Genomic DNA, 11,059 nt, shown 5'->3' on the forward strand with positions numbered 1-11,059 from the left:
TAGCCACATGATAATCGATAAATCGTTTTTTAAAAGTACTTAAAAGTATTTTTCACGCTGGGGTGAGATTTTTCTACCGGTCTCGTACGGTCACACTGGCTGGAACAATTGTGAAAAGTGTCGGGTTTTACAAGTAAATATAATAAAATAAAATCAATTGTGCAGAGTTCTTCGCTAAAAAACCCCAATGCCACCCACGATCAACAATTCGGTGGTTAACAGTGCCGCCGAAAAGCGACCTCAGCGGCAAACGGAGCGCAAGTAAGTCGATGATATAAAACAAGGTAAAGCAACTTTAACAATCCTTTGCAGATCGGAGATCATTTGCCGCGTAAAATATGGAAACAATCTGCCGGACATACCCTTCGACCTTAAGTTCCTGCAGTATCCCTTCGACAGCCACCGCTTTGTGCAGTACAATCCCACGTCGCTGGAACGGAACTTCAAGTACGATGTGCTGACGGAGCACGATTTGGGTGTCACGGTGGACTTGATCAACCGCGAGCTCTATCAGGCTGATTCCATGACGCTGCTAGATCCTGCGGATGAGAAACTACTTGAGGAGGAGACCCTGACTCCAACGGACTCAGTGCGTTCCCGCCAGCACTCGAGAACGGTGTCCTGGTTGCGCAAATCCGAGTACATTTCCACGGAACAAACGCGCTTCCAACCCCAAAACCTGGAGAACATTGAAGCCAAGGTCGGCTACAACGTCAAAAAGTCGCTTAGGGAGGAAACCCTCTACCTTGACCGCGATGCCCAAATCAAGGCCATCGAGAAGACCTTTAGCGACACCAAGAGCGAGATCACAAAGCACTACTCCAAGCCCAATGTTGTGCCCGTGGAGGTTTTGCCCATTTTCCCCGATTTCACAAACTGGAAGTACCCATGCGCCCAGGTCATATTCGACAGCGATCCGGCTCCAGTGGGCAAGAACGTGCCCGCCCAACTGGAGGAGATGTCTCAGGCTATGATTCGTGGTGTGATGGACGAGAGCGGCGAACAGTTTGTCGCCTACTTCCTGCCTACAGAACAGACGCTGGAGAAGCGTCGCACCGACTTCATTGCTGGAGAACTGTACAAGGAGGAGGAGGAATACGAGTACAAGATCGCTCGAGAGTATAACTGGAACGTGAAGACCAAGGCCTCAAAGGGCTACGAGGAGAACTACTTCTTCGTTATGCGGCAGGACGGCATATACTACAACGAGCTAGAGACACGTGTGCGCCTCAACAAGCGTCGCGTGAAGGTCGGCCAGCAACCCAACAATACGAAACTAGTAAGTAAATGATATCGTATAGCTTCAAGAGTATTAATAGCATAATGACTTAAGGTTGACAATAATACTGCCAAATTAGATCTTAAAGGTTTACTAATCTAATATCTAACTTTTTAAACTTTTCTAGGTTGTCAAGCATCGCCCATTGGACAGCATGGAGCATCGCATGCAGCGCTATCGCGAGCGCCAACTGGAGGTTCCTGGCGAGGAAGAGGAGGAGGTCGACGAGGAATTAGAAGAGGACGAGGAGCAGACACAGGTCATGGCCCCTACAGAAAAGACGGGCGAGGATGCTCCCGTTGGTGCAAAGGCTGTAGATGGTGGAGATTCTCTTGCCCAAGTAGCGCGCGATCGACAGTCTCGCTCCCGGACTCGCAGTCGCAGCGGCTCCAGTTCAGGATCTGGATCCGCATCTCGGGCCAGCAGCCGCTCAAAGTCTGGCTCTCGGTCAGGCAGCGGCTCCCGATCGCGCTCTAATTCCCCGGCAGGTTCTCAAAAGTCCGGATCGAGATCAAGATCAGGCTCACGATCCCGTTCCGGAACTCGATCCCGCTCTCGTTCGAAGTCTGGCTCGCGCTCTCGTTCTCGCTCTCGCTCCAAGTCCGGCTCTCGATCTCGTTCGAGATCTAGATCTGGCTCGGCATCTCGATCGCCCAGCCGTTCTCGCAGTGGCTCACCTTCTGGTTCTGGATCCAGTTCCGGAAGCGGCTCAGATTGATAAATAACTTCAACAGAACGTTTTATAATAAATAAGATTCTAATTGACTAATAGGGGTATATTTTGATGTAAATATCAATAACTTTATTTAAAATAAGTGAAATTTGTAATTCCAAAATAAGGTTTCAAAAAGGATTGTATTCAATCCCAGTCGGGTTCTTTCCGGTTTGCCTTGGGCATACAATCTGAAGGCTATGAAGGCTTAGCTAATAACGGCATAACATCAAAATATTCCATACAAAAAGATCATTTAATGGTTACTTCATCTACATAATTTTAAACAATTGATTTTTATAATTTGTATAATTTTATTTGATTGATAATGATCAGTCAAACAGTTCAAACACTGTCTTTCTTATTAAACTTCTTAGGTTTTAATTTAGTCAAAAAATGAATAATGGTGATAATACCGGATTGTTTATTAATAATTCTGCTGTATTGTTTTGGAAAACTTTAGCAGACTACCAGATATCGCGTTTTGTATGGGACATTTTGAATCATTAGTATTATTTGTAGGTTCATATTAGGCTTGCGAATGGTTAACAGGGTGTAAATAAATATGCATAAGTATGTCACCGCTGCAGCTACGTGGCGTCCATCAGGAAGCGCTGAAATACTTCACCGTCGGAGCTGGGCAGTTCGGTCTGTTGCGGCGAGTAGAGTTTTAAGTTTTGAAGTTGCTGCAGTGGGGAGCCGTTCCCGGTGAATTGAACCACTGTAACCGGTTGCAGCGATACGAAATGGCCTCCCTCTCTCGGGTCCACACCACAAATGCCCATCCTCTGGCACTGCTCCACCACTATGTCGTCGATGGACTGCGAGAGCAGTGCCTCTTGTTCCGGATCTGCCATCGAGCCGCTGTTGATGGCAGTTATTTCAGCGCTCTCCGGCGAGGGCTGAGTGGGCGATTCATTGCCCTCCAGAAACGCATTGATCAACTGCTCCGGCGTCTGGGATTCCTCGGTGGGACATCGATGCGTCCGTTGACTGACCTTATATCTGAACTTCTTCTGGCAAAGATCGCATTTGTATGGCATCACCCCTGTGTGGATACGCGTGTGGACCAGGAAGGAAACACGCTGCCGGAAACACTTTCCTGCGAATAAAGTTGACAGAAGTTTGAGTCAGTAAACTCAGAAATAAAAATCTTAACGTTGACATAGAGTCATAACTCTAATCGATACCCACCGCACACCTCACACTTGAAGGGCTTCTCTCCGCTATGGATTCGCTGGTGATTGTGGAGCGTGGACAGCTCCTTGAAGGCCCTTCCACAAACCACGCAGACATGGGGTTTCACCTCGCTGTGGTAAAGCAAATGCTTGTGGTACGACTGCTGGAAGGTGAAGGTCCTGGCGCAGATCTCGCAGGTGTACGGCATCTCCCCTGTATGCAGCCGCTTGTGCTTCTTCAAGAAGTACTTTGTGGTAAAGGACTTGGTGCACACATCGCACTCCCACGGCTTAGGTGTGGCCGTGCCCGATTCCGGAGAGCTAGGTGGCTGTTGGAGCATGCTAATTGCGCCACTTAGGGCATATGGCTGGGAGCTGGTGGACGATGAATTAGTGCCGTTTCCCACGGCTCCCGGCTCTTTGTGACGGATGCGATCGCAAATGCTCAGCTTGGGTGAGGGACTAACTGCAATGGAGGTGGTTACGAGGCTGGGATTGGAGCAGGGCACTCCCATCATGTGGACTACTTTCAGGTGAATTCGAAGGGAGCCCTTCATTCGAAATGTCTTGGAGCAGAGATGGCACTTGTAGGGCTCTTGATCCTGTAAGGATAAAAACATAAATTAAAATATAAACATTTTTTAATAAGTCATATTTACTTTATATTCTGCAAAAACTAAATTAATCTTAAATATATCATAAGCTTGAGCTCAACGTTTAAGAACTAATAAACAACAATTAAGTTGTTTTATTTTAATATAACAACGAGTTCATTTTACAAATAAGAAGTATTTTTCCGGAACAGATGTATTATGTTAAGGTGTACATTATTGACAAGAATAAACCATTCCGCAGAAAAATATTACTCCGCCATAGAAACAAAGCGCTTATGTAAATCTATTTTATAAAATTCACTGGAAACAAGAAAGATTTCACCCGGATATATGTAAATCAAGGGGGCCCGTACTGTTAATCTAGAATTTATAGGTAATACCTATTAGGTATGTGACCGAGATTTCTTTTACTGCTTTTCAATCTTTTGACTAAAACTTGCAAGGGTATGCAAAGTCGGACAAATAAATTATATAGCAGACATGCAAACTGTCTGTTTATAAGTTTATATGCCACTATATATATATAAATGTATAATATCATTTATGTTTAAGTTTAAGTGCAAAGAGACGTTGGGCTGTAATAGAGTAATAGAGTGGTTTTAACGATAGAGGCAACATTATGCATTTCAAACCGAATTCTAATAATGAAAATTTCTAATTAAATATTCATATAATAAAAAACACTTGGAATTAGCTTTAGTTACCGTCTCCTCCTGCTTTGGCTGCTGTGCTTTCTGGTCTCCCTCGGCATTTTCATGCACCAACCGGATGTGCATGTCCCGCAGTTCGGTATTCCGGAAACTGAACTCGCAGATGTCACAATGGGCAGGAGGACTCGGAGGTGCTGGTGGCGGGGACGCGACGGTGGTTTTGGCCTTGGTTCTTTTGGGCCTTCTTTTGGGCGCAGTTAAGGTAACCAGTGGAGGAACGGTTTGGATAATAACAGGGCTATCTATCTCCTCGTCCATCAGACTGGTGTGCGAAAACAGGTGAATGGTGAGCTTGTCCAGCCCTAGGAAAAGCTCCTGGCAATCGGCGAAGGGACAGGCCAGTGGGCCGTTGGCTGCCTTGATCAGTCTCTGCTGCAGTGCGTCAATGCTGCCGAAACTGGGCACGGCGCAAAGGGGACACAGCACCGAGGTAGAACACATTCCGCCAGCGCACTTAATCGGATCTTATGCAAATTTTTCACCTTTTAATTGGATATTCCTTCTGATTGGTCGGGGAACATCTACCAGGAGTCCATTCCCAGACTGCTGAGTCTTTCCGCTTTCAGAATTTTCTAAAAATATCAGCAAGTGAAAATTTTTAAAAACTTTTGGGCTCAGCAATCTGAGTTCTCGCCACCGATGCCAGACAAACGAAATAATGAAAATTAATGAAATGCCCGGCGCTGATCGTCGGATCGACCAGAAAATTTTCGAAAACACTCGTAGCATCGAAAACTCATCTCTCCGACTCGGCTCTCTCTCATTCTCCGTGTCTCTGGGAGCCTCATTTCGAAATATACATAGTTCAGAGCATGTGTATATATAAATATTTTTGGCCGATATATGCTGCACTGGCGGCCATATAGCCTTCGTTCTGGTCTTTGTAACGACGCATAGGGGCAATCTGCATGTGATATATCGTATATGCGATTTGTCAGACTTACTTAAAGAAGATCAGAGATCCATCATTAGGCCAGATGGTTCTATAAGTGTCTTTTTGAGCAAGATCGAGCATTTAATTCCAATTTAGTATACTATTATCTTAATATCCTTTTTAATGACATGAATATTGAATAGCGTTAGATAGGTTAGGTTAGGTTATGATCCATTTAATTTTCAGTTTAAGACCGATTTTGGTTTACTATGATGATGTTTTATGTTTTTCAAATTATTTTTAAGAGATATTCCTTTTATTGATTTACACTTACTTCTACCTTTTCCGGTATTTTTATTATTTTCATGTTCATGAATGAATGTTATGAATTCCTGAGGTCATATTTTCCCACTTTTTTACGTAAGATATATCTTTTAAACGTAAAGCAGCATGAATATAAAAAGGAATCAGCTTCTTACTTACTTAGCTTACTTTTCATTTCACTTTTTATATAGAAACGTCATTTATTTACTATGATTCATTTAAATCTAAGTTTCTTATGGATGTGCAATAAAGATAAGAAGAATTACATATGTTTGCTTTCGAATTGCGATGTTTTTGATGATTTGTGAAGCCAAAGTGCCTGTATTAATAGGATAAGTTAGAATTAAACGCGAAAGAGTATTCGCTAGTCGGTTTGCTAAATACCCGATCCAAACAGTACACACACGGCCACACCATGATATACCCCCATTGAATTTTTTGTGGGCTATTTTTATTACAGTGGTGCTCTCTTGTTTTGACCGCTTTGGCAACGCATTTTATTCGCTGTTCCGTTTAGACGGTCAATTTGTAAACACTGGGATGGCCAAAAGCACGTGAAGATCGAAGAACAGGGGTTGAGATCATCGGATAACCAAAGGAAAAATAAATTAAATATATTAAACGAAATCATTTTTTCTTAGAAGTGGGAAACTCAAGGGAAATGATGCTTAGCCCGGACTTGGAGGTGGTGGATGAGCTGTCGTCCTTGATGGAGCTCATGTCGGAGGCCGAGGATCGTGCACTCACTCCCTCACAGAGCTTGCCTTTGCCCTTTACGCTGAGGTAGCTTGCATCTCCCTCCTGCATTGACTTGGACGAGGAGCTGCTGTTCATGGAGACCCGGCTGCAAGTGCGTTTCAGGTGCATAGGCAACTTGATGCCTTTCCGCAACATGAGTGATATCATTTCTGTGCCGTTCGCGTCGCTGCTGGCCAGATCAGTGAGCATGTTCAGCGATTTGGTGTTGCGGGCCTCCAGTTCCTGGAGATCCAGATCCCGCTCAAACTGCGCCAAGAACTCATCGCTAAAGGGTCGTGCCTTGATTTCCCGCAACTGCGTCCGGATCTCGCGCTGCGCCCTGTCCAATTTCAGTCGTTGGTCGTCCAGTTCGCGCTCAATCTTCTCTAGAATTGCAGCGTGCTCAGACCGCTTGGCCTTTGCCTTTTCCATTTTGGAAATCAGGTCCTCCTCCTCAGCCCGCAGGGCTGCGTACTTCTGCTCGTAGTGCTGAGCCTTACATCGCAGCACCTTCAGTTTCTCCAGTTCGCCGCAGTACTCCGCCTCCAGATCCTTTAGTTCCTGCTCGGCGCGTTCGCGATCTGAAATTAATACAAATTGTGTTATAATAATAATCATTACTCCAATCCAAATTTAGGGTCTTTCCCAAACCATCGAAAATCAAAATTGTACTCCACCTCCGCCGCCTTATATTTACCCTTCGAGTTTTCATCCACAGGACGGAAAGACTTGCGGTAGTTGTCGTTGGACTTGTCGAACTGACGCAGCGTATTCTCCAGGGCAACCACTTCCTTCTCGGCTTTGAGCACCTTCTTGTTGAGGGCGTCGCCCTCGTCGGCAAGCATCTGACGCGTCTGGGCGCTTTCCACCTTCAGCTGGGTACTAGTCATGATGGACCCGTCCTCGTTCTTGCCCAGAAGTTGGGAGGTCAGTTCAAATCGCGTCTTCATCGCCTCAATCTGCTTCTTCCGTTCGCCAAGATCGGCTTTCAATGTGCTGAGTTCCTCGTTGAGGTGTTTCTTCTTTAGGAGAAGAACATCTTCTTGGCTGCGCAGTTCTACGGTGCGATCCTTGATAGCCCGGCGGAAGGAGAGGCGATGCTGCTCAAGATCGTAGGTACCTTTTTCGCAGCCACCGATGCCCACCTCGAGGTCGCTGCAGCGCATCTTGACCATGTTGAGGTCCACTATGAGCTCGGAGTTTTCGTAGCGATTCTGGCGCAGTCTCTTAACCGTGCCCTCGCAGTATACTTGAGCCTCCTTGATCTTGAACCTGACCGTTTCGAGTTCCTTTTCGTCGGCGTTGTACTGGACCACCAAGTTGTTCATGTTATAGTTCAGCTTCTTATTCTGGGCCTCCGTGGTGGCTATGAGGCGTTGAAGCTTATCGTACTCCTGCTCGAGGGTGTTGAGCCGGGCCAAGTTGGTGGCCTCCACCTCGGGGTCGTCTGCCAGACCCTTTAGTGCGGCATATTTCCGCTCAGCCTCCAGGCACTTGAACGATAGAGAGTAGTGAATCTCCGTCTGTCGCTTAAGCTCGCTGTTGACCTGCTGTTGGCTGCGTTTCATGGCCATTAAGTTGGAGTTCAAGGAATCGTTCTGCACCTTTAGGATCTTCTCTTCGTCCTGCAGTTCGACAACCTGCCTCTGGGTGCGGTACAGCATCTCGTTGACCTTCTCCTGCTCCTTGTCCAGGTTCTTCAGAGCCGTCTCCTCGGCCTGCATCATCTCCTCTAAAATCTGAAGCCGCTGCTCCGCATTGAGGGCTTTATTCTGAATGGACTTAAGCCGCGCTTCAATCTTCTCTATCACCGATGAGGAGTTTTCTATCTCCTTGATTTTCTCATCGCGCTTCTTCTGTAGATTACGATTCTCCATGCGCTGCACGTGGACCCGGTTCGAGAGGTTCTCCAGTTCTCGTCGCAGGCCGTCAATCTCGCGCTCCTTCAGTATCGAGGTATCGACCAGGACCTGTATCTGGTTCTTCATGTCGGAGGTCTCCTCGTTCAAGGCCTCAATGCCGATCTCCACCTGGCGATTGTTGTCAATTACGTCGTTCAGCTGGTTATCATAGTCCTTGTAGGTCAGCGTCGTCTTCTGCAACCTATTAGCCAGCTCGGCGCACTCCACCTCGCTGCGATGGATGTCGTGCTCTCGCTGGGTCATTAGGTTCACCGCGCTCTTCCAGGTCTCCACCATCTGGCGGCGCTCTGCGTGAGCAGCCCTATATAGACTGGCGGTCCGCTCCAGGTTCTTTTCCAGCGTAGTCTGTTCGTCGTAGAGGAGGACCACTTTCTTGCGCCGCTTGTCGATTTCGGCCTGCAGCAGCTGACGCTTAGTGTTCAGCTCCCGGGCCTTCTGCTGATCATCCAGATAGTACTTCTCGATCAACTGGTAGCCCTTGTTGCCGTCATCCATAATCTCCTTCCACTCCACCAAGGTGGTCTTGGCCGTTTTGATGCGGGCAGTCAGCTCATCGATCTCGCGCTTATTTTGGGAGATCTTACCTGGCATTTGATCAAGAATTCGGACATTAACATAAGTCTTAGCAATCTTTAGTAATAGAAGTTGAAGGGTTAAGCACCTGCTCTTAACCCCTTAACTAGATTAATATTTAGTTTTTTCCACTATTGTTTGGCTGTTGGAAGTTTAATTATTTTAAAATTGGTTATCGGACTAATGGGAATCTGATGGTCATCTGATATGTATTTAGTAACTGAGTGGCGTACATTCGTACCTCCACTTAATAAATACATTTGGGATATACATCTATGGGAGAAATTTAAAATGAAAATTTCTTCAGAATTTTACTTACGTTCAGTGACCTCGGCATACTCTGTGTACTCTTCCAGTTCCTTTTGAGTCTTTCTCAAATCCTCCTTGATCTTGTTGCGCTCCAAGATCACCAGCTGAACATTGTGGGCCTCCTTTATAACATCATCCTTCATAGAGTTATAGAGTATCTAAAGGGTTTCAGATGGTGACTAGTTGGTTGATAACGTCCAAGTTAAAAAATAAAAAGTCTCACTATATTCTGCTGAATAGTGCCTTCAATGTTTTTGGTGTGTCGTTCCACAGCCTTTTCACGTTCATCCAGAGAGTTCATGTGCTGCTGAACCTCCAGTTTCAGAGCCCTCAGGGTTGCCAGCTCCTTGAGGATGGCCAGGTTCTCGGCATTCGCCATCGGAATGTCCGAGTCCACCGCCCAGCCCATTGAGGCCATCGCTTCCAGCTTGTAGTCATTCAGCGAGGACCTCTTCATGTCGTCGGTGCGATTCATCTTTCTATTGGATTAGCTTCCCAGCTAGGCCAGAGTAGATGGTATCACTTCACTGTTCTACGGGCTGTTATTTTCTACTGGTGTGGAATTATGAACTCATTTCAGAATTCCATTTGCTTCGTTTGCCGTCTCAATGACAACCAGCAACGCCAACTTGGTAGCCATAACAACGATTGCCGAAAGGAGTAACTCACTCGTATATAAAAATACGTACATAGTTTCCCTATCTGCCTTGTTACTAAGGCAAGTTTGAGGTGAAATATTCCCCTTATTATGATTCTAGAAGTCACCAAATACCTATGTTTTTTTACCTATTTAAATTTTAGGTCAAGGAATTTATTAATTTCTTGATAAATTTGATTCACTAGTACAATTAATTTAAAAACCTACATTGCTTTGATTCAACGAAAATTGTTCAACTTTTACATTTTAAAATAAAACTAATAATTAAAATAAAACTAATTAACAAAAATTATGTATCAGAATAGATTTGTTATTATTTATTTAATTAATATATGTATATGAATATAATGTGTATCAAAGGTCTTAGGAGCTTCTTCACCGCTTCTCCCTCAAGTTTCCAGAGTACTACCTAGTAACAATAAGTTACTTGTTCTTGTTGCTAACAGATGTGATAAGCATTAAACCAATCAAAAGATTTCGTAAAACTTTTAGAAATGAATAGTCGTGTCTTTCTTTGAAAACCTCAGTTTTAGGAATCCGACAATGTTTTTGTAATATTTTTAAATCGGAAAATTTTGTCACTTTCTTAATTACAAATTTATGCCACCATTTTTTATGACACTTTGTATTATTTTAACTTTTTTCCCAAAAGCGGACATTTATCATGCACCGATAATGCATATGTATTGCCTTAGGCCTAAAAGTATGCAACCCAAGTTAGATAAAGAGAATATCTTGACCAGAAGAGTAATTTTTCCAAACTAGGCGATGTTTGTCGAACGCATGCTGAAAGCTACTTCAGACGCCTTGGCACTCATCCTAACTCCCTGGCGAAGAGGCTAATTTGGAGACCAAGAAGGAGAAGACTCAAAAGAATTTTTCCAAATACAAATAAATTAAAACGAAAAACTTAAAGAAGTGAATCTGACCAAACTAAAGGTTCGAAAAATATATATCTTTTATATACAAATGTATGTTCCTTGAGCTTTAATAAAAAAAGTCTGTGAAGGACTCCAACTTTTATTTTGCATTGTTCTGAAAATTACATATTTTTTAACAAATAACCTACAGGTTTTTATTTCAATGGGTGCTAAACTAATCTGTAGATTAAGTTAAATTTGTATAATTGCTAATTATATTTTAACTGTTGTGTCTAATTTATTTATCG

At 44.3% G+C, this 11,059-nt stretch overlaps 3 protein-coding genes across 3 annotated transcripts; 1 reads left to right on the plus strand and 2 right to left on the minus strand.

Annotated features, from left to right (window-relative positions):
* The first annotated feature begins 93 nt into the window (after nt 1-93).
* LOC108115005 (RNA polymerase II-associated factor 1 homolog) lies at nt 94-2,044 on the plus strand. Its single transcript, XM_017226246.2, has 3 exons — nt 94-261; nt 313-1,279; nt 1,407-2,044. Exons 1-3 carry the CDS (start codon nt 188-190, stop codon nt 1,995-1,997), a joined length of 1,632 nt encoding a protein of 543 aa, XP_017081735.1. The 5' UTR covers nt 94-187; the 3' UTR covers nt 1,998-2,044.
* Nucleotides 2,045-2,048: 4 nt separating this feature from the next.
* On the minus strand, nt 2,049-5,139 carry LOC108115006 (zinc finger protein 354A). The gene is made up of 3 exons (XM_017226248.2): nt 4,488-5,139; nt 3,186-3,771; nt 2,049-3,093 (listed from the first exon to the last, which is right to left on the minus strand). Exons 1-3 carry the CDS (start codon nt 4,932-4,934, stop codon nt 2,582-2,584), a joined length of 1,545 nt encoding a protein of 514 aa, XP_017081737.1. The 5' UTR covers nt 4,935-5,139; the 3' UTR covers nt 2,049-2,581.
* Nucleotides 5,140-6,120: 981 nt separating this feature from the next.
* Nucleotides 6,121-9,890, minus strand: LOC108115031 (coiled-coil domain-containing protein 39). The gene is made up of 4 exons (XM_017226278.1): nt 9,457-9,890; nt 9,244-9,391; nt 7,127-8,935; nt 6,121-7,010 (listed from the first exon to the last, which is right to left on the minus strand). The coding sequence occupies exons 1-4, from the start codon at nt 9,706-9,708 to the stop codon at nt 6,319-6,321; spliced, it is 2,901 nt and encodes a 966-aa protein (XP_017081767.1). The 5' UTR covers nt 9,709-9,890; the 3' UTR covers nt 6,121-6,318.
* Nucleotides 9,891-11,059: the final 1,169 nt, after the last annotated feature.

Source organism: Drosophila eugracilis, unplaced genomic scaffold (genome assembly GCF_018153835.1).
Source record: "Drosophila eugracilis isolate 14026-0451.02 unplaced genomic scaffold, ASM1815383v1 contig_1897, whole genome shotgun sequence".
In the NCBI taxonomy this organism is placed as follows: Eukaryota; Metazoa; Arthropoda; class Insecta; order Diptera; family Drosophilidae; genus Drosophila; species Drosophila eugracilis.